This window comes from Penicillium malachiteum (genome assembly GCF_028827825.1).
Source record: "Penicillium malachiteum strain IBT 17515 chromosome Unknown utg000005l:1.0-9002435.0:326005.0-9005861.0, whole genome shotgun sequence".
Lineage (NCBI taxonomy): Eukaryota > Fungi > Ascomycota > Eurotiomycetes > Eurotiales > Aspergillaceae > Penicillium > Penicillium malachiteum.
In genome coordinates this window covers 4,210,911-4,231,788 of record NW_026643099.1, presented here as the reverse complement: position 1 = coordinate 4,231,788, position 20,878 = coordinate 4,210,911, and the positions used below count along the sequence as shown (strand labels likewise).

The 20,878-nt window shown below is 46.1% G+C and overlaps 9 protein-coding genes across 9 annotated transcripts; 3 read left to right on the top strand and 6 right to left on the bottom strand.

The window, feature by feature from the left end:
* Positions 1-363: 363 nt before the first annotated feature.
* N7483_011580 (uncharacterized protein) lies at positions 364-3,061 on the bottom strand (the record flags this gene model as incomplete). The annotated part of the gene is made up of 2 exons (XM_057095007.1): positions 364-2,333; positions 2,404-3,061. The coding sequence occupies 2 exons, from the start codon at positions 3,059-3,061 to the stop codon at positions 364-366; spliced, it is 2,628 nt and encodes an 875-aa protein (XP_056940978.1).
* A 574-nt stretch (positions 3,062-3,635) lies between these two features.
* On the bottom strand, positions 3,636-4,801 carry N7483_011579 (hAT family dimerization domain-containing protein; the record flags this gene model as incomplete). Its single annotated transcript, XM_057095006.1, is given in 3 exon segments — positions 3,636-3,807; positions 3,823-4,111; positions 4,183-4,801. The coding sequence occupies 3 exon segments, from the start codon at positions 4,799-4,801 to the stop codon at positions 3,636-3,638; spliced, it is 1,080 nt and encodes a 359-aa protein (XP_056940977.1).
* A 354-nt stretch (positions 4,802-5,155) lies between these two features.
* On the bottom strand, positions 5,156-6,516 carry N7483_011578 (zinc finger BED domain-containing protein; the record flags this gene model as incomplete). Its single annotated transcript, XM_057095005.1, has 4 exons — positions 5,156-5,776; positions 5,941-6,164; positions 6,186-6,367; positions 6,443-6,516. The coding sequence occupies 4 exons, from the start codon at positions 6,514-6,516 to the stop codon at positions 5,156-5,158; spliced, it is 1,101 nt and encodes a 366-aa protein (XP_056940976.1).
* A 2,687-nt stretch (positions 6,517-9,203) lies between these two features.
* Positions 9,204-9,977, top strand: N7483_011577 (GNAT family N-acetyltransferase; the record flags this gene model as incomplete). The annotated part of the gene is made up of 1 exon (XM_057095004.1): positions 9,204-9,977. One exon carries the CDS (start codon positions 9,204-9,206, stop codon positions 9,975-9,977), a length of 774 nt encoding a protein of 257 aa, XP_056940975.1.
* A 757-nt stretch (positions 9,978-10,734) lies between these two features.
* On the top strand, positions 10,735-12,620 carry N7483_011576 (uncharacterized protein; the record flags this gene model as incomplete). The annotated part of the gene is made up of 6 exons (XM_057095003.1): positions 10,735-10,910; positions 10,965-11,166; positions 11,663-11,694; positions 11,760-11,970; positions 12,204-12,341; positions 12,516-12,620. The coding sequence occupies 6 exons, from the start codon at positions 10,735-10,737 to the stop codon at positions 12,618-12,620; spliced, it is 864 nt and encodes a 287-aa protein (XP_056940974.1).
* Positions 12,621-13,190: 570 nt separating this feature from the next.
* N7483_011575 (amino acid adenylation) lies at positions 13,191-14,330 on the bottom strand (the record flags this gene model as incomplete). The annotated part of the gene is made up of 1 exon (XM_057095002.1): positions 13,191-14,330. The coding sequence occupies one exon, from the start codon at positions 14,328-14,330 to the stop codon at positions 13,191-13,193; it is 1,140 nt and encodes a 379-aa protein (XP_056940973.1).
* Positions 14,331-15,175: 845 nt separating this feature from the next.
* N7483_011574 (NAD(P)-binding protein) lies at positions 15,176-16,297 on the bottom strand (the record flags this gene model as incomplete). The annotated part of the gene is made up of 3 exons (XM_057095001.1): positions 15,176-15,287; positions 15,360-15,641; positions 15,696-16,297. 3 exons carry the CDS (start codon positions 16,295-16,297, stop codon positions 15,176-15,178), a joined length of 996 nt encoding a protein of 331 aa, XP_056940972.1.
* A 1,026-nt stretch (positions 16,298-17,323) lies between these two features.
* Positions 17,324-19,202, top strand: N7483_011573 (cytochrome P450; the record flags this gene model as incomplete). Its single annotated transcript, XM_057095000.1, has 6 exons — positions 17,324-17,398; positions 17,461-17,611; positions 17,692-17,751; positions 17,811-18,089; positions 18,144-18,512; positions 18,580-19,202. 6 exons carry the CDS (start codon positions 17,324-17,326, stop codon positions 19,200-19,202), a joined length of 1,557 nt encoding a protein of 518 aa, XP_056940971.1.
* Positions 19,203-19,703: 501 nt separating this feature from the next.
* Positions 19,704-20,426, bottom strand: N7483_011572 (uncharacterized protein; the record flags this gene model as incomplete). Its single annotated transcript, XM_057094999.1, has 2 exons — positions 19,704-20,307; positions 20,377-20,426. 2 exons carry the CDS (start codon positions 20,424-20,426, stop codon positions 19,704-19,706), a joined length of 654 nt encoding a protein of 217 aa, XP_056940970.1.
* Between the last annotated feature and the right edge of the window lie 452 nt (positions 20,427-20,878).

Genomic DNA, 20,878 nt, shown 5'->3' with positions numbered 1-20,878 from the left:
GCTGTAGCATAAATTATGCATCTTGGCGTTGTATTTTTGGGTATTCCCCTTACAGACCTTTGGGTACTGCGGCTACAGCTTTTTAGAAACTAGCAAAGAAAAGCGTTTTTTAACTAGCTCAATCAATTCTTAACTCAATCTCCTTAATCTACCATTCTATCCATTTTCTCGTCCTGCCTGGTCTGTCCTTTCTCTTCTACCTCCTACAAAGTAAGGTAGGATTCGTCTGAAGCATAGGGTTTTGTGCACAAAAAATAGTTTGTGGGCTGCCAATACTAGCTGTCTCCTAGGCTCCTATTAAAAACTAACAGGCTTTTGTGCACAAAATTTACCTCTGTAGCATCTGACCCTCATCCTCATTCCTCATTCTTCATGCTCATGCTCGTGCTCGTGCTCGTGCTCATCCTGAAACCTAGACCAGTAAAAACCACCCTTAATAAACACAGGGGTAACATCAAGGCCAAGCTGGGTACGCTCGAAGAAGGAGTTAGCCCCAAACGCAGCACGTTCTGTTAGAACTAGCTTCTCAAAGGCAGCAATGTATAGCTGCTGAGCGTGTTTCCGCCACCTCTGTATAAAACCCCAAGCAGCCACATCGTCATCTCCAAATAAAATGTCAAGCTCTTCTCGTACATCCACCTCGTCCCAGCGCACCTGCCCAACTAGTGCATCTGAAATTGCACCCAGCCGCCCAAGGCGTACAGTTGCTGGGAAAATCTGGTCCATACGCCCTCCAAAAGTGCTATTGGGCAAGCCTGAAGGGGTCTTAGTGCCAGAGTAAAAACTGCGGTGGCAGTGAGACAGGTCACCCCAAGTTCCTGACTCAGCCACATCTAATGTCTGGTGGTCTTCTCCAATACCCACAAACCAAGGTAGGATATTGAGGCGACGTGAAGTAGCAGGGCCAGTAGAGCCGTGTGGCAGGCCAGGTAGGCTAAGGCGCACATCTCCAATAGTACACTTCTGTTTAGACCACGTGTAGCCAAAGTGGTCCTCATCATCTTTAGTCCACATTGTAGGCTGAATCTGTTGTACATAGCCATCTTTTGTATAGCCTCGGAGACGAAGGCGGTCATTCCATTCTCTGATATCCCGATGCATACCAAGGAGCATCTCTGTACAGTTGTTGTCATCCTCCACAGATAGTGCAAGACTACCTTGTAAAGCATTCTGACCACGTCCAGTACGTACGAAATCAGCGATATTCACATCAATATGACGAAAAAACGTAGATTCCCCAGGATAGGTGCTCTTGGTGTAATAAGGAAAGGAGATTAGTCGCCAAGCATGGTCTGGCCGAAAGAACACATAGAATGCATAATAAGCAGGGTCTTGCCGGACAAGCTGCTGGACCAAGCTAAACCACATGTTCCGGGCCCAGCCAATTCGAGGTTTTCCAGGACGGGCACGGTAATGCCAGTCATACATATCAAACTCCTGTAAGATCATAGGCAGGATACCACCAGGATGCTGGCCGTCAAGGTCTTCTGTTAGCCAACTAAAGAGCCCAGTGACTACCACACTACCATCCTTCTTCATTTGCTGGTCCATATGTATAGCTTCAGGGGGCGGGGCCTTGCCAAAGCATCGTTTATATAGCTTCATAAAGGTAAAGGATGACATCTGGGTTGGTTTGGAAACCTTTGGCCTTAGTGGTAGGGCAGTGGCCTCAAAGCGCCAGCCAGACTGAAGATTTCCAATGCTGCCTTTGAACCAAGAAGGGTGCTGCTGCCTCACGGAGTCCCATGAATCTAGCTTCTTGTAAAGGTAGAGAAGCCGTCTATGAGCCTGAGTAATAGCAAAACGATGGTAGATACCTAGCTGCCTGCAGAGAGCATGTGTGTGTTCGGGGCATAAGCGTAAGGTGTGGGATTCGTTAGGGCTGCTAGTTTCTCGGCCAATTTTTCTGAGAGCCTGTTTCTTCAATGTATCTGTGGGAAGTACAACATTTTTCTTAGCTGGTATTAAACGCTGGAGAGCAGCCTTTGTGAGAGGACAGCCACATGTAGACATAGGTGGTGTTGTGTGCTTAGCTCGTTTCCGTGGGTGAGGTTGAAAATCATCATCGGCATCACCACTACCTTCACTATCACCATCGCTGTTGCTATCACTATTGCTATTGCTATCACTATTGCTATTGCTGTCGCTGTCGCCATTTTCATCATTGCTGTTGCCACTGCTGCTGTTGTTGTGATCTTCCTTATCCTTAGCCTGGCTGCTAGAATGGCCTTCTTCTTCTTCATCATCATCATCATCATCTTCTTCTTGGCAGCTATTCTTTTGTTGTTTCTTAGGAGTAGGTGGCTGGGTAGTAGGCGCCTCAGAGACCAAGCCTAGTAAAGATTAAAGGTTAAAGGTTAAAACCACATCTTTTAGACTAGGCTCATAGGTAAGAATACATACCTATACTTGGACACACAAACCCATCTATGTCAATTCCTAGCTCCAAGCCTTGTAAGACACTATGGTCTAAGGGCGTAGTGTCTTGGCTTAAGAAGGCATTGGTTAGATCAGCCTGCATGATTCGGCTTTCTTGCCGAATTCCACGTTTGCGAGTAGACCTCCGTGCCACATATGCATTGTTGATGGATGCTCGTGTATGCTCATAGGATATGCCGCTTGTGAGGAATTTGCTGATTTTTCGCTTCATTGTGTCACCTTTGATGCGGAGAAAAAGAGCATTCGCCTGGCCCTCACCCCACTGTGTCTTCGCACGTAGCAGGAGGTTGTCGTTGAATCGGGCCACACCCTGCTGGCTTCTAACCGCGTCACGCGTGATTTTCCATGAGTCGTGGAATGCCTCCACATTCTCTTCATGCTCTCTCCAAAACTCGCCTTGTTCGATGAAATCGTGCAGCTTCTCTAGAGACTTAACTGCTTCGCTAAGGAATGAGTGGGCGTGGTCCTGGATTCTAAGCGCAGCTGGATAGACCTCTTCTGGGGCAAGCGTCTTCATTACCTCAAGAGCTTCTTCCATAGACCTTACTGGCTGTCCACAAAGATCAAGTGTGCTCTTGAATGAGACTTGGAGGGTCCCAGTTCCCTCAGCTAGGGTGTCCATTATGATAGACACAGCAGACACGATTAATATGATAAATGTTGAATGATAAGTGATGGAAACTGAGTAGTTAAGGAGGATGAAAAGAAAAAGAAGGGATGAGGGGTGAGGGGGAGAAGAGACTAGGAAATAACAAAGAAAGTAGACAAAGAAAGTAGTCTTTGTAAAAAGGCTAGCTAGTAGAGTAGTTAGCAAGCGGATTAAATAGATGGAATAGATGAAATAGATGAAACATTAATTAAAAAAGATCAAATGAAAGATGATTGAATGTACTTCTAAGTTAGCTTTGTGCACAAAAACATATCTCTACCATATCGTAGGTAGCTGCTTTTAGGCATAGGGGGGGGAGGGAGCTGAGGCTCAGATGGAGAGGTGAGGTTTTGTGCACAAAGATAGCTCTACCATATCGTAGGTAGCTGCTTTTAGGCATAGGGGGGGGGAGGGAGGTGAGGCTCAGATGGAGAGGTGAGGTTTTGTGCACAAAGATAGCTTGTAGGTGGCTTGTAGATGTAAACTTACATGTTGGTTTCATCCTCATGATGATATATATCCTCATCCTCATGGTTGTTTTTTAAACTTAGTAATGCTCATATCCATCATCCTCCCTGTTCTTTCGCTTCCTTCCCGATGTTCGTAGCTGAGTACTCATCTCTGGTAGCTGTAGTACCTCCTCCTCCTCAGCCTCCTCCTCAGCCTCCTCCTCAGCCTCCTCACGATCACTTATACCACCTCCATCAAGCTCATCTAGCCTCTCGTCACATTACTCCCTTTCTGCTTCAATCTCATCTAAGGAAAAGAATAGCTGAAGTTCTTTCCTCTGCTGCCCTTCAAGGTCAAACCTTGAAGCACAGAGAAACAGCATCAGCTCCTCAATTGTTTCAGACTTCATACGACCACGGCGATAATGGCAGATATCCCGGGCAGTGTTGAATAGCCGCTCTACACCAGCACCTGTTGCTGGGATTGAGAGAACATCCCGTGCAAGTGCAGAGATTATAGGGAAACGTCCTTGGTGCTCTCTCCAGAATTGAAGAGGCTCAGTCTCAACAGTGTCTAAGGTAGGGGTAGTTAGTATGTATAGATATAGGTAGTATGATATTAGAATACTGATAATTCAAACATACCACCATCAAGATATTGTGTCATTTCATCTTTAGCTAGCCTTGTCTTCGGTTTGCTTTTGTTTAATATCTTATTAAGCTTTAAGCTTAGCTTTGGTGTAGGTAGGGAGCTTCCTGTGTCTGACGTATGAGAAAGATGCTCTTGGTGCTCTTGGTAGGGAGTAAGAGCTGTCTGGAATGCACTCCGGTACTTAAGTCGCCAGGACCCATCCCAGTCATCTGATTGGAAAAACTGGAACCGGCTGTCAGGAGCTAGCATTGTACCAACTGCATATATGTGCCCTGGAATACTATCTGTCTGTGTGTAGTACTCATCAAGCTTTAATCGGCTAGCTTCAAGGCACTGAAGTATGTGCCTTTTCCATGGAACCCGCTTCTGCCTAAGCTGCGCCATGGACTTTTCAAGATGCAAAAATAATGCATTATAAAGCTTGAATATAAGATGTATGGTTACATCTCGTGTCTTCGATAGCTCAGTCGTATATTCAAAGAAGGGCTCAGTGAGATAGAGCAGGTAATCGATTTGGCGCCACTCCTCTGGAGTTAAAAGCATTTCTTTACAGTCATATTCCAGGCAAAATGGGAGGAAAAAATCACGAAGCCTCTTAGCTCGGCGAAGCATTAGGAAGGTTGAATTCCACCGAGTCCGTACATCTTGTATTGGAATAACCTTTGGTTCCTCTGTTTGAAGATTGATGAATGTTTCACGGCGTTGGGGGCTTGCATGAATGTAGATTGCAAGGTAGCGTACCTTATTCAAGGTAACAGAGATCTCACACTTCTGGCGCTTTAAATTATCCTTAGCAAGGGTTGATTGTTTCTCAGTCTATTTAGTTTGGGTAGTCTCATTTAAAGGGGCTGCCTTTAGGCGATCCAGAAGCTGGTTAAGGCTAAGCTGAATAACATGGGCAAGGCAAGGTATCCGGGTAATGCTAAGATTCTCAGGTAGGGCTTGTTGAATTGCATCAATCATGGTCTAATTATATAGTATATTATTAGTAGTAGCCTTAAGGATAGAGATGGAGATAGAGATGGAGATAGAGATGGAGATGGAGATGGAGATGGAGATGGAGATGGAGATGGAGATGGAGATGGAGGGTACCTTATTATTTGATGCATTATCAGTTGTAACTCCAAGAACTCTGTCTGTAATCTGATGCTCTTGGAGTATGTTGAGAAGAACACTACTAAGACTTATACCAGAGTGTGACCCAGAGAGTGGTTTAAAACCAAGAAGCACCTCCCGATAGGTCCAATCTGCATCAATAAAATAGCCAGTAACGGCCATAAATGCTTGCGAAAACGGAGAAGTCCAGCAGTCCAGCGCAATTGAAACTTTTGAGCTGGGCGGTAGGAGGTTAAGAATGGATCTCTGGCGGTCTGCAACTAGATCTTGTAGTCGCCGACGAATTGTATTTGCAGACGGGATGGTTGGAGGTAATGGTGAAGAGCGAGCCTTATGAATCAGACTATGAAAGGTTGGATGCTCAATAAGGTGGAATGGAAGCCGGTTGATAGTAAGAAATTGTAAGATTTCTTCCTCCCAGCCTAGCTGTGAGAAAGGAGCAAGAGCAGGAGTAGTAGATGGCTCATCTTCCTAGTGAAATAAAATTAATTAAATAGTTAGTTACTGTCTTAGTAGTTAAGCTAGTTTCCTACTGATTAAGCTTCTCTTTTGTGCATAAAATACTATCTCAGCTAGAGTTTTTTTTTTGCGCCCAAAACACCAACTCTGTGTATCTCACCACCATTAAAACGTACCTTGCTTATAAGGAAACCAGTAATATTCTCCTTCCGCCTCATAGAGTTTTGGCATTTTGCAGTTTTTAGGTGTTTAGCCATGGTTGATGTGCCTTGGTAGCCATTTTGACAGGCAGAGTGAGCATGTTCAAGAACCTTGCTACACCGCTTACACATAACCTTTGGTGCACCATCTGTGATTTGGGCAACCTGATGGAAGTTATTCCAAATTGGGGCCTGGCGGGCTGCTTCCTAGTGGATCTTACTTTTCCTCCCATAGTCAGTTTGTAGCCACCAGTCAACCCACTCAGTATGCTCTACCATATTGTAGAGGAAATAGGATTTTCTTCGGTCGGGTCCAACGCGGATAAACGGTAGAGGAGGAGGAGGAGGTGTATCTGGCCGGAGGAATGTATGCCTATCAAAGCTTGGGAGTATGGTCTGGGTACTAGGTAGTTAAATAGTAAGAGAGTTAGGTGGGCTTGAGATAGTCTAAAAAAAAGGGAGAATAGTAGTCTCTAACTCTTCTTCATCATAACCTAATGATGATGATAGGTAGAGAGGTGATTGGAAACTGGAATTTTGGCTTTGGGACATGAGGTTAAATGAAAATCATGAAAGAATAATAAGTGTAAGGGTAGGGTGGGAAATGTAGAAGAAGAATAGTAAGTAAGTATCAAGGGTAGGTAAATCATAAAAGAATGATAAGTGTAAGGATGAGGGTATAAAGGAGAAGGTAGGAAATATAGAAGATTAAAGATTAGAAATAAATAAATACCTAATAACACATATCTTTAATTTTAAACCCATAAAAACCCACAAAAACCCAAGAAGAGCCCAAGAAGAGCCCAAGAAGAGCCCAAGAAGAGCCCAAGAAAACCCATAAAAAACCCATGAAAACCCATGAAAACCCATGAAAACCCATGAAAACCCACAAAAACCCACGAAAGACCCACAAAAACCCATGAAAACCCAAGAATTACCCATGAAAACCCAAGAAGTACCCAATCCCAACCCAAGTCTACTAAAAGTCTTCTAAAAAATTTTACCCAGGCTTCCAGCTGCTTCCTTAGAATCCCTACTTTACCCGTTTATTTTATGAATACTGTCTTCTTCAATTTAGTAAATATTAAGTTAAAATACTATAGAACTAAAGATTCAATTTAATATTAAGAAATACTAAATTAGCTTAAAAATAAAAAGTAACACTTTTGTAGGGCATACATGTAAAAGATGCACTACCTCTGCAGCATGTAAATATATATTTCCTACAACATTTACTAAATATCAATTTCTACACCCTACATCCTCCATCCATATAATATAATATTTTATAATAATTTTTCCTTCTGAATGTTAATATTATTTTCAAATAAGAAATCTATTATTATTACTAGTAATCAACTTACTCTCTAACATCTATTTCTAAGATGTAATGCTGCTACATGTAAAGGTATAGTAGCTACATGCAAGGGTATAGACTCATAGAGACTCTAACATATAAACTAAAACGAATGCAAAACACATGTAAAAAACAGTATTTTAAATTGATGACTGAGCAGAGTTATACATGCCAAGACCTCTTTTTTATGCAAAATTGGGTTTTCCTGGGTACCCAATGGGTACCCAGCTTGGGTCTTGGGTTGGGTTGGGTTTTTAGGTGCTGGACCCAAGACCCAGGTGGGTTGGGTCTTGGGTCCAACCCTTGGACCCAAATTGGGTTTTGGAGAAGTCTAGTTGATGGGTAGGTGTGCGGCCCGCTTACATGTGCGGCTCGCTTACGGGATACGTTAACTAGATCTTAATATAGATTAAATCTAGGACTGTAATATCAGCGGTAGGGAAGAAGTCTCTTTTTGATTGATAAAGTAAAATAACTTAACGCATTGTAGAGCGAATATTCTTATCATCTATAGAAGGGTTCTATGTTTATCCTAGTAGTAATACAATATAAACAAGTATCGCACTATAGTTTGATATAATGACGATAACAGAGTATAAGCTAAGGCCTACAGTTAAGAGAGCATATTTTTAACAAAAATCGAAAAACTAGACACCACCCATCGGAACCTCTTAAAGAGCACCAACTCGTTTTCATATTTCAAAATGACCAGGCTCGAATGCACATATTGTGGCCCACATGGTGGCACAGAACAGAGTAAAGATTAGATCGGTAAAGGGAGGGCAAACTCGAATTAGCTGCCACCTAGGGGATTCTCAAAAAAATCTGTAGGGGCCACAATAATCATCAGGCCACGCTCCTGAGTCCTGAGTCCTGACTATATCACGTGGTTTGAGAGTTGTTATTACTACTTATTAGTACTTATTACGGAGTAGAATGTTAGCAGGATGTTAAGTAAAATGGGCAACAAAACAAGGGATCGAGACGTGGGACAAACCCGTGCCGGGGGCACACATACAGGCCTTAGTAAGCAGGACCCACTCCGCCGTGACGGCAGGATACGTGATAACCAACTACACCATCCGGCCGACTTGATGTAAGTGTATGCAATCTTTGGTATTATGATCTGGAAAAAATACATAGACAGCTTGATTTCTTTGGTATAGACACATTGGGGTTCAGGAAGCTCCTACCTAAAGAGAACGTGTAAATTCATCCATCCATGAATGGTTTATCTATAGTACGGGCTTGAATATGGAAATTTCTATTCAGAATATGATTTGTCTCGCGAAAACTTGAATTCGGTCTATCAAGAAGGTGCACATGCCGAATGGAAATACTAGGTAGTATCTCGAGTGGGAATATATAGTGACCTCGGGAGTACATTCTTGCAGGTACAAAGACTTGCACCACCGGCATGAAGTTGCACACCACATGTGCATACTATCTCATTCCAACTCTAAGCCTATATATGCCTGATCAATTCCAAGGTTGAAGATAAGCCAAGTTCAAGTTTTCATATTACTTCAATTTTAGGGAATATGACAGACTGTATAACCCGCAATGAGCGGCTGCTCCAGATGAAATGAGATGGGGTCCACGGGTGCGGGAGAGTCACCACCTAGTTTACCCCACTAGCGTGCCAAGTAGTGGGAGTCATGTCCCCGCAAGTCGCTAAGGTGGCCTGTTCACAAGGTTTTCATGTCAAAGGAGCTTGGGATCAAACGGAATATCATTGATCATCAACGAGACATCACTCTGGTCCTCATTCAAGGTCAACGGAGCTTGAAAAAAAATCACACACAAAGAAACTTCTGCTGCAAGCTCAGCAGTTAGATCGATCAAGTGGTATTGGAACGTGCACCTGCCAGCATTCCTCACCATGAACAGAAACCAAAATCCAGCAGCACGACTGGAAAATGGCACCATCCATGTGAAGCCTGTCACAAATCCAGCAGACTTCGACCGCTTCTTCGAGATCTGCGCCCTCGCCTTCGGTCATCAGGTTCACGACGGAGTCTGGTGCGCTATGAACCCTGGGTGGGTCACGCCGCAGGGATGCATGGAAGCAAGCGCACGTCTCGCTGCCCGCATGTCCGCAATAACTAAAGACAGAAACGGCAACCCCAACACTATTTTTCTCAAGGCCGTTCTCAAGCAGGATTCGGAAGTTGAGGATCAAATGGTTGGTGTAGCAATTTGGAATCAGGCTTCGATGGTTAGTGGGTATGGTGAGACACCAGCGGCAGATATTGAGAGTTCGGTAGATTTGGAAAGCCTTTACCCCGGCAACCCCCGCGAACAGCGCTATCTCCAACAAGTTGACCGCTCACTGCGCCGGCGGCGTCTAGAAGTGATTGAGGAAATCGCGACAAGTTCTTCCCCAGCGGTGATGGTATTGGAGTTATGTGTTGTTGATCCATCATTCCAGAGGCTTGGGATTGCGAGTCGGCTGGTGGAATGGGGACTCCGTGAGGCAAAAAAACGTGGCTCTTTGGAAGCTGTGCTGGAAGGCTCAACCATGGGTCGGCATGTATATAAGAAGCTCGGTTTTCACCAGGAGGGAGAAGAGTTCCAGTATGAAGTGGATGAGGAATTTTGGGACCGTGACCAGCCATCGAATATTTTCATGCGGACTGGTAGACCGACAGTATAACAACTGGAAAAAATTCTATTAGGATGCGATCGACAGGATCATTCAATCTCGAATCTTCAAAGAACTTGAAATCATTCCGGGTCAGGTTGCATGATGTTTTGAGTGCTATACTAGTAAAATGATGACCCCAACTTGAACTTGTTAATACTGTCACAACATTTAAACGCTCTGATCAATGTTGCCCAGGTGGAACCTTGGAAAGTTACAACTTTATTGTACTAGTAATTTGTACCGAACCAGCTCTCCTTTGCAGAGCTCAAGTGCTTACCTGGGCACAACTGAAGACTATGACCTCTTCTATAATTTACCTCCAACCATTTCCTTCTCTCCTAGTTTAGGCTCGTAATTGGAACCTTTTGCCTGGATCTGATTTTCTAGAGAATTGACTTGGTATTCTTACTATGAGGACCACTTTCAAGCCATTGTAAGTACATACGACCACAGGGTGTGGAGAACAGGGCTTCCCGTCCGCTCAGCCGTACTTAAGCCACATACTAAACGCGGTCAATTCTCAAGGAGCCCTCGGCCTTAAAACAGCACCGTGTTTTGCGTTAGGGTGAGTGAGGGTGATATGGGTGAGAATTCTGGAGACTGGGGGTGAGAGAGGTGAGAACGGGGTGAGAACGGGGTGAGAACGGGGTGAGAGGACCCACCGTAGCACTCGCATTTTAGATAAATAAAGGCCCAAGGGCTCTCATTTAGGCCTGCCATTTTAATCCATCTTTGTCCCCCAGCTTTGTCCCCCAGCTGAAAAATAATGCTGCCAGAAAGTATACAGAAAAAGCTCGCAGAGGGAAACGCTCGTGCTGCGTCACGTGGGTTCACCCTTGACTACCAGAACGAGCGAGAACAAGAAGAAAATACCATTTGCCATAAGGAGCTCGCACCCGCTACGCTCCAAAATTACGAGAATACTGCATTGAACTGGATATTGTGAGTAATCCTACCAACATTCATGATTTCGTTCGTGGTCCTAATACATTATAGATGGAGGCTATCCCGCAACGAAGCAGCCAACGCTAATTTCGGGAAAGAGGAGCCTGATCCCACCCCGCAACTCCTCAAGTCCTTTGCGGAATACTTTATTGCTACAAGGAAAGATTTACCTTCACAGAAGACGGCCTGTCAGAATTTTATCAATTTCACTTCAAGATGGGAGCGGGAAACTTCTCGTTCTCTACCAAACCAAGTTAAAAATGATGTTTTAAATATACAGTTAAATCAAACTAACCAACCTATAAATATTTGGACTAACTTGCTTTAGTATATCAGAAACGACCTGACTGTTAAATACGGACTGAGAACTAAACCACGGGAACGCTTCATGGTCATAGCTAAAGATATTAAATACCTTCTTTATAGTCTGTTTGGGGATGATTGGCATGATTATAAACATAAGCGAGCTTGTGTGTAGACCGGAAGTTCCCTCACGTTGTTTTCTGGCTCTGGTTCCAGAGTAGGTGCGATCATAGAGTTAAGCTTATACCATGATTCTAATAAGTGCCTTTACTATAAGGTCTGATAAACTTTATCTCCTCATCACTAATCTCACCTTTCCCTCCTTTTTTATCTTATATAAATAAAGCTAACAATGATTATATAGCATCTCACTTTTAATATAAAGTAGAGTTCTGGAAAAGGCAGTTTGAAACGCTGGGTGATGATAGACTCTAAGTTTCTGAAAGGACGGCGCCATCAAGACGACAAATATCTATAAGTGAGTATTCTCATATCAAAGCTCGGGTACTGACTTGGGATTGAAAGGCCTAAAAACTGGTTTAGAGAGTACTTAATTCTGGGACTTAATTTTGTTTTCTGGGTCATTGTATATGGGGTCGCCGATGGTGCCTTTAAGGGGCTTAACACTGTCGCGGACGTTCTTGTAGTAAGACCCCTAGAAGGAAGGGAATCATATATGATTAAGTGGGTTGAGTGCAAAAAAGACCTTCCATTCTTTAGAATGGTGACTCCAGAGGGGCCTTCTCCCAATAGAGTATTAACATTTTCTTCGCTCCGGTATAACAATATAAGTTTGGCTCAGAGATAGTGCTTCAGAGATAGATTATATATCTATAGAATTCGGGTAAATGTTATAAACTGTATTGATCGTAAGATCCTACTACCCTTAGCTAGGTTTTTGACTAATATTCTTTAGCCAAGGCGTCAGAGACTACCAGAGGCCAGGCCCTTGACCATCAAAATCATAACACATATATCAAATATTAGTCTATTCTTAAATCTTTAGACATCCAAGCTCTTATTCATGATCTGGAGCCTGATTACAAATATCGTAACATAGAGCAAAGTATGGCTCACTATCAGGACCTTAATACCCCACAGAAACTGGACACGGCCGCCATCGCTGTATTTGAAGAGACAGGTAAGATTAAGATGATAAACCAGAGAATCACTTATCTGACATCTGCTATTACTGGTCAACCTTAAATATATAAGGATTTTGTGATAGAATGTATAAATCTTTACAGCAGAAAGGCCAAAATTTTATTATCTTAGAAAGCAAATTTTATATAAGATTAGTGGAATTCCGCTTATAACATATATGTCGCTGGCAATGAATTCACCGAACGGGATAGAACATTGTTGTTCGGGATCTTCGAGAAATATCTTCCAGAGCGTATATAACTTAAGGAATCGCTCTTTGCAGAAGCTATATTGGATAGTTTAGTTGGCTAACAATACCTAGAGGATATGGTTGTAATTTGTATATCCATAGAGTATGTAGCTTTTTATCCTAGGCTATTACCTATAGAAGGCCACTGTCCAATCTGCTCAAAACCGATATCAGAGTGAGTTTGTTTTATTTATATTCTGATATAAGGCTAATATTGACAGAATTGCGATATAGGGGTGAGCAAAGCATATCCTTTAGTGTTAAAGACGATTTTTAGGCGGTCCTCCTTATCAATAACGCTATAGCAATGAAAAACGCGCATATAGGTGTGTCCAGCGTTGATTTATCCAGTTCTGCTATCTGTATGTAGAGTTATGCTACAACAAGGAAGACTGGTAGACTCATTGTTAGAGCCATCTTAATAATTTGCATCCTTGATGCGGCCTTCTGACCTTCCGATATACACTTGTCGCCCCTGGGTTCTGTCCCTTCTGTCTAGGAGACATGAAGAAGAAACCAGACAAGAGATTTTAGTAATGGCTGGTCAAGTCTACACTCCTCAAATATATTAATAATCATCTTTATGCACTATATAGCTCAATAGTCAGTCCGGTCCGCTCGATCATAGGGCCAACGACAGAGCAAAAGTGACGATGTTCCAGCACCGCCCCCTTGGGTCTACCAGTGGTTCCGGAGGTGAAGATGGCATAGAGGGCGTTGTCCGGGCTGACAGAGGGCTCTGGCACGATGCCATCATTCTCAGGCCAGGTTAGATCCTCCTCACTCACACGCACGACGGCGGGGGCGAGGCTCGTCGCTAGTGCCGCTGTCTTGGTGGAGGCCACTGCTACTTGGGCCTTTATCTGTCGGCAAATCTCCTGCAAGCGCTGAAGGGGATGGCCAGGATCGAGAGGGACAAAGGCACCGCCCGCCTTGATAATACCAAGGGTAGCAACCATGTTCCATTTAGACTTTTCGAACACGATAGGCACAAAAGTCTCTGGTCCAACTCCTAGCTGTGCTAGGTGCGCAGCCAAGTGGGATGAGAGCTTGTCCAGCTCCTCGTATGTAAAATCGCCATCCCACGCACAAACAGCCGGGCTGTCTGGATGTGCAAGACTTTCCTTGGCGATCAGGTCCTGGACCCGGGCCCTGACGTTGATGGGAACCTCTCGGTTCCATTCCAAGACTTGTGCGTAATCTTCAGGGGAAATAGTGGGCAAATCGGTGAGTTTTGTCTCCGGGTGGGCGAGGACGTCCTGAAGAACAAATGCAAGGTGGTGAAGAAGTTGGTTCCCAAGCCATTCTTGTGGCCCAGTCTCGTTGCACCAAGCCTGTAGCTGAAACTCCTTTTCGACAAGTCGGCAATTGAGGACAAGAGGATACTCTCTGTACCACACGATATCGAACAGAGGAGCTTCGGAAGATTCGAGGACCAGCAGACTGTTCTCCGCCCAGGCGCCTCCCGGCGCGATATTGTGATGACTGGCAGTTTGACGCCCGATCTCATCTAGCTCCGCAGCGACAGTGCTCTTGAGATCCAAGTGGACCTGGACACGGACGATTGTGGAGCTAGCGGTCACGGCAGGTTTGTCGTAGATGATTGTCTTGAAGACCGCAGTGTCGGCTCCATGGTACAGCGACAGTGTCAAAGCCCAAGCCAGCTGCAGCGCAGCAGCGCCACGCCCACCGGACTCTGCAGAGATTGCGACAGACTTCATCTTCGTGCTTGTCGTGCTTGGGCTGTAGTCTTGGGGTGCTCGGGTTGGTCAAAGAGAAGATGAATAGGAGTTGCCGCTTTTAGCCACCAAGTCTACAAGCGAAGCAAGTGTAGTGCCGCAAGTTTATTGCTCTCATGAGACTCGCAGCTGTGTTTCCTATCAGCCATTCCGAAGCTATCGGAAAAAGGGTGGATAAAGGATGTTACGTTGCCAGGAACTAATCCTTCAGAAGGATCGAAGTGATGTGACTCGGAGATTTGTATAGTTGTATATCTCATGTTACCAGATACCGATGGGTGTAACCATGACCGTTCTCAACTAACCAGGTTACCGGTATTTCGCTAAGTCTGTAACGATCACTCAATACAGAAATATCTTTCACGTTTCAAGCATCAATACCGCCCTAAACTCCACCCAAAATTACAATGGTTTATTCTCGATTTTTGAGCCAACATATTGTTGGGATCTGCGTCTTTTTTCCAGACCAGCCAAGGCGCCACGTGGAATGCTTTACGATTCCCCAGCTTACTGAAAAAGGAGATCGTGTTTGGCTACAGGTACAGTGTGAGGATGCATGTGGCGCGGGCCTCTTCTTTACTCTTTTGGAACAACTCGAAGATATTGTTGCCGACACTCCGGGTCCGCCATTTGCCGGTCAGTCAGCGTAAGACTAACGCAATGCGGCGGTGATACTCGTCATATGGAGACAGCATGCACGTAGATGACGAGAGCGAGTCAATGCTACCGACTCGGAGGCCCTACTGGGTATCACCGCTTAAGTCCGGAGGATTGAACACAGAGTGATGGATCTCAGCTAGAATTGGCATTGCTATGCGATACTGCGCTTACAGATTACCCCGTATGCCAGGGGAAACCTTCTCCAGTTCTTCTAACAGCTCTTTGAACAACCTCTCCTGCGTCGCGTGGCCTTGCTCACTGCGTACCGCAGCTGCAGGTCTAGACAATTCACCCAATCAGCACTTGCAGTTACCGCATCTAGCCAAGTGTAAAAGGAGAAAAAAGACTTACTCGGTCACTTTGCAGTCCCGCAAGTACTTCCCATGAGTCTCGCCATTGCCAGGCCCTGCGGCGTGGACTAACGTACGACTCCCCTCCTCTGAACTGCGAGCAAGCACTGCCTTGATTGGGCTAATCAGGATTCGAGAGGCGAGTGCCGTCTCACGAAGTAGCCCTGTCTTGCAGAGTCCCGGAGACACTGCGTTGATTGTCACTGCAGGCTTGGTGGATTGGCTCAAGTGCTCGGCAAGCGCGCGCACCAGGTACAACTGGACGAGCTTGGACGTATCGTAACTGGAACCTAGAATGAGCAAACTTCACGAGTAATTGCGTGAGAATAACTCTTACCGCTCATCCATATTCGACTTAGTCTTATCCTTGAGAGCGTCGAAGATCCGATCGGCGTTCTGCTCTCGAAACTCGGTCGTCTCGTGGCCTTCGCTCGACACCACCACAACACGGGGACGGACATGGTTCTGTATAGCTGTGTCCTGCAGTTTGGGGAGGAGAGAGACCACCAACAGGAATGTCGAGAGGACATTTACCTGGATGGATCGCTCTGTTCCGCCAATGAGAGTCCATTCGCTGGTCGAGATGCCGGCATTTGCCACCACCACGTCCAGACGAGGAAGGCCAGCTGCCTTAGCTGTCAGGCTTTGGACGCTCTGGATGTCCTCCAGATCCAGCGGCCACACCTCAACCACGCCTTGAATCTGAGTAGTGGCTTCAATCGATTCTTTCGCCCTCTGTCCTTTCTGCACATCACGCACAGCCAGGAGGACAGTGGCAGCCTGTAGCCGCACAAAGTGCCGTGCTGCCTCCAGACCGAGACCAGTATTGCCTCCGGTCACTAGAACCACGGCATCCCTGAAGTCCTGTGTCGGATATGGAAGTCGCGAAAATTGAGAGGAAAAGAATCGAGAAACATATGAGCGCTCTGGTTCCGTCATGGCTGGTCGTATGTTGTTCAGAACACTGTAGGACCCCGTTGCATGAAGTCTCAGGACTCCGTTGGTGGCCTGAAGATGATGAGAAAGTGGCTCCGAACTCGCCGAATTCGGGATTACAGGATTAGATATGAGTGCAAATACCAACAGGAGGTCACAATCACGACACACTAAAACTGATTATGAGGCTCCTGAGACAGCGTCTAGAGCTGTCTCCCTCGTGGGTGCATGCACCAAGCATCCTGCGGACAAGTCAGGAGGTCCTCAGCAATCTGGCTCATAGCGCCAAGGAGGTAGACCCCTGCCGATCAGGTATAGCTCGGATCATTATCATCTCCCGGGGCCAGATAGAAAATTAATTAAAAACAAATCAAGAGGAAAAATGTTCTGAGTCCAAGTGTCAACACTAGACCTAGCACATGCAGGAAATGACATACATCCTGTTCCGTTGTTACTTAGGGCATCCTGCAGGATCTAGTATCAGCGTTACTATACTAGCCGTAAATTTCAAACATTCTGTTTCATGGTATTATGGAAGCGCGTTTTTGAGATCTGTTATATACTCGTACGGTATCAAGCACCAATACCATTTACGGACCGGGATTATCAATCCGTCCCATACTTCCCATAACGACAATCCAACTTTGCTTCCACAACCAAACTACCCACCATCCTTCTATACGGATTGAGTCATTTAGCGATGCTGAGAACTAATCTCTGGTGGGCTCAAGCTAGCTCCACGTGGGACTCGTGAGATTCGGATCTGGGTTGTTTTCCGCCAGGAGCCTGAATCAAAGGACTCGAAGAAAGAGCCTGTCAGCCTTCTGCCCCAAATATCAGGTGAGGCAGAACTTTGGCTTGGCTCTTAGCTTTTCGGTTTCAGATCTCATGACGCGATTCACTCCTTGACTGGGTAGTATTTGAGTTGGTGCCATTGACTTCCAGTGCACTGCAGACTTCCTGCTTTCTTTGTGAGACAGGCAAAACATTGTTGTCCTGGTTAAGACGCTTCGCGCATTGTCCTCAAACATGTTATTGGTTTCGTCTGCTTCGTCCAACCTCCTGGACGCGTTCTTTGTGTGCATGGGTGTGACTGCACTGGCGGTATGATGACCACACCTGAGTTCCTTGACCGTGAGAGGATTGACTGACGGTGATTATAACAGTTCACCAGCCTTTGCGTTTATAGATTGTTCTTTCACCCATATGCCAAATACCCTGGGCCCCTGCTGGGAAAGCTCACCAATTACTATGCTGTCTACCACTCGTGGAAAGGGGACCAGCACCTGGACATGTGGCGCTGCCACGAGAAGTATGGTAGGTGAAGGGCGCCTTGCTATAGAGTCAACTCTCCAATTATACATGAGGCTTGAACTGACTTGTTCACTGCTATTTAGGTCCGTATGTCCGTTATGGACCTAACGAGTTGAGCATCAACACTGCGGCAGGACTGAAAGGTTCGACGCTCCATGACACTGTTCTTTGACGGTGGAGAAGCCACGCTGACCTTAGGCAGAGATCTACGCCCACGGGAGAAACTTCAAGAAATCGGTGAAATACAACGCCATGGTACACCAGGCCGCAAACACCTTGACAACGATTGAGAAGCGCAAGCATGGCAAGAAGCGCCGCTTGATCAGCCAAGCCTTCTCTGATGCAGCCTTTCGGAGCTACGAAGAAACCATCCAGGAAAAGATTTCGCAGCTGTGCACAGCTCTCCGTTGCCACGATGACGACTCACAAGAGGTGGTTCCGGATGGAACTTGGGGGACGGCGAAGAACATGTCTCATTGGTGTAAGTCTTGACCCCTGGCGCAGCCTGAATGATGCTCTAACCCTGACTGGACAGGCGACTGGTTCACTTTCGATGTGATGTGCAGCGTGATCTTCGGTGTACCTTGGTCGTCTTTGACGGAAAAGAAATACCGCCACATCCCGCACACTATTGAAGTGTCCAATGTACGCGTCGGTTGCTTGATCGAAGCTGGTGGCTCCAAGAACCTCAAAATCGATAAATACCTCTTTCCTGCAGCCATTGCGGCACGCAATCAATTCGTCAAGTTTGTCAACGATATCATCCGGCAGGGTATGGCCATGTCGGCCAAGGGATCCATGAAGGGAGCATTCGCCTTGCTTCGAGATGCCGTCGACCCCGAGACCCAGGAGCCTCTCTCTTTCAAGGAGCTCTGCGGCGAGAGCGCAACACTAGTGGTCGCAGGTAGGCCTAACCCTCCTATTCCTTCCGATTAGATGAATGATCAGCGAAGCTGATTCGTGGGGCCTAGGAACCGATACCACCTCTACCGCACTTGCGGCCTCGCTGTATTACCTCACTCACCACCCGAAGGTATATGAACGCGCTGTGCAAGAGGTTCGCAGCACATTCCAGTCTCGGGACGAGATCCGTCTGGGCCCGAAAGTGAATTCCTGCTCTTACCTCCGAGCCGTGATTGAAGAAACTATGCGCCTGTCGCCCTCGGCCCCTGGACCCTTGTGGCGCCAGGCTGACGTTGGCGGAGCCACTGTGGATGGACAATACATTCCCCAGGGGCTGGAGGTTGCGACCTGTGTCTACAGCATCCACCACAGCTCGGAGATCTACCCGCAACCCTGCAAGTTCGTCCCCGAGCGGTGGCTCGGTCCAGAGGCGACCCCGGAGCCATATCGCAGCGAGTATTCTCCCCACGCAGGCTTCAATCCTTTCTCCATCGGGCCTCGCGGTTGCATCGGAAAGCCGTTGGCATACATTGAGCTTACTTTGACCCTGTCTCACATTCTGTATGCCTTTGATATGCGCCTGCCCCCGGTCGTCAAGACCAGTGAGGATGACGAATACCGGCTTTCGCTCCATATCACCGCCGCCAAGGAGGGTCCGTGGGTTGAGTTCCGGCCACGTGCGGTGGTCTAAGCAGTTGTCGATGGAGTATTTGTTGTCACGGATTGCTATATGTAGGTTGTAATGGCGGTATATATTTTGGGCTGTGATGAAACTCATCTTAGTTGGGTCATTGTTGTTGATACAGTGATGATGATGATGATGATGATATTCTATTAACCTGATGCTACCTAGCTAGAGTCGCAATGGTAATGCAGGCGCTCGCCCGGTGGAGCAAGAATATCCCGGACGCCAGTTAGATACAGATGAATCTAAGAAAAGTGGCGTCTCGCCAAAAAAAGCCCACAGCCCAAACACAAAAGAAAGAGTCCGAAAGGACTAAAAACCCATAATAAAAGAACGCTTGTAGACTCCCCGTCTACCCTGATGGCCTCTTCTCCTTTTACATATGCCTCACCGGCCCCTTGGGCTCTCCTACTCCCCCTCGATTAGGGGTTCGTTTTGCTTACATACAAGATTGTGTGCATACATAGTTGGATATAGTACATGTCATTTCTCGGCTGACATGTGTAGTTAGTCACTGGTGTACGCAGCGTCTTCGCTACCTGGCCCTTCCGGTCGATTCCGGTGTAGTGGTTCAGTGTCTTCGGGGTCTGGTTCTGGTTCAACCTCGCATGTGCGAAATTGCCCCAGGATGCCTGTTTTGATCATGAATTCAGCGACGTAGCGAGTCGCTTGCGGGTGAGATATGATGGTCTCATAATCCAGGTCTCCCGGCCGAAGATCAGTCTTCGACAGCTTATTGAACAAGTCTTTACGGATTTCAGTGTGTAACGGACACTGTATCAGCACGTGACGCGGGGTCTGCGAGCCTTCACCGCAGCCACACTGATCCGAATCAACCTCTTTGATCTTATAGAGGAAGTGTTTTAATCCAATCCTCATCGATCGAATATGCACTAAAATCGAGGTGTACGGCTTGCTGAGACCCTTGAACAGGTCTAGATTCTTCTTTGCTGGGACATCAACTAAACGGTGGTTCGGCCGGCCGGTACGGTCACGGACCAATCGCCGCGCACACGTGGCCAAACGGGGCCCCGCCGAACTCAAATCCGACGTCGCCCCCTCCGTGTCTTTCGCCGCATCTTTCGCAGCGAGGTCGTTGTTGATACAGTCTCTAATGCACACAGTGTGGAAAGCACAAGTAAAACGAAGTGAATGAATGTTGTAGTTAAAAGCAAGTCACCTGAGCAGCTGTTTGGCTGGTTTGACTGGTTTGTCCTGTTTGATATACATGGCACACTGTGCTGCGGGCATTCTGCCTCCCTCGACCGCCTGATCAGCTGAGCCTAGAGCTGTGCAAATGGGACCCATGGGACCAACTTTTCTGCCTACTCCCATGGACCCACTCCCATGGGACCTTAGCTAAGCGGGACAGGACTCCCATGGTACTAGACCCACTCCCATGGGAGTCCCATGGGAGTCCCATCTGTATAAGTTATTGCATAATATTCAAATGTTACATAAAAATATATGCATTTTTGCCAAGCTTTATGGACTTTTAATATTTTTAGAAGAGAATAGGATAGTTGAAAAGCGAATAAGTAGTTTAGTAATTTTTTGGAATTTTAGAAAAAATATATATATTAGAATGTGGTAGTGGTGGTCTCTGTTATGATTATATATATTTGAGAAAGTTATGTAGTAGATTATAAGATTCAAGTTCAAGTTTACAACAAATATTACCT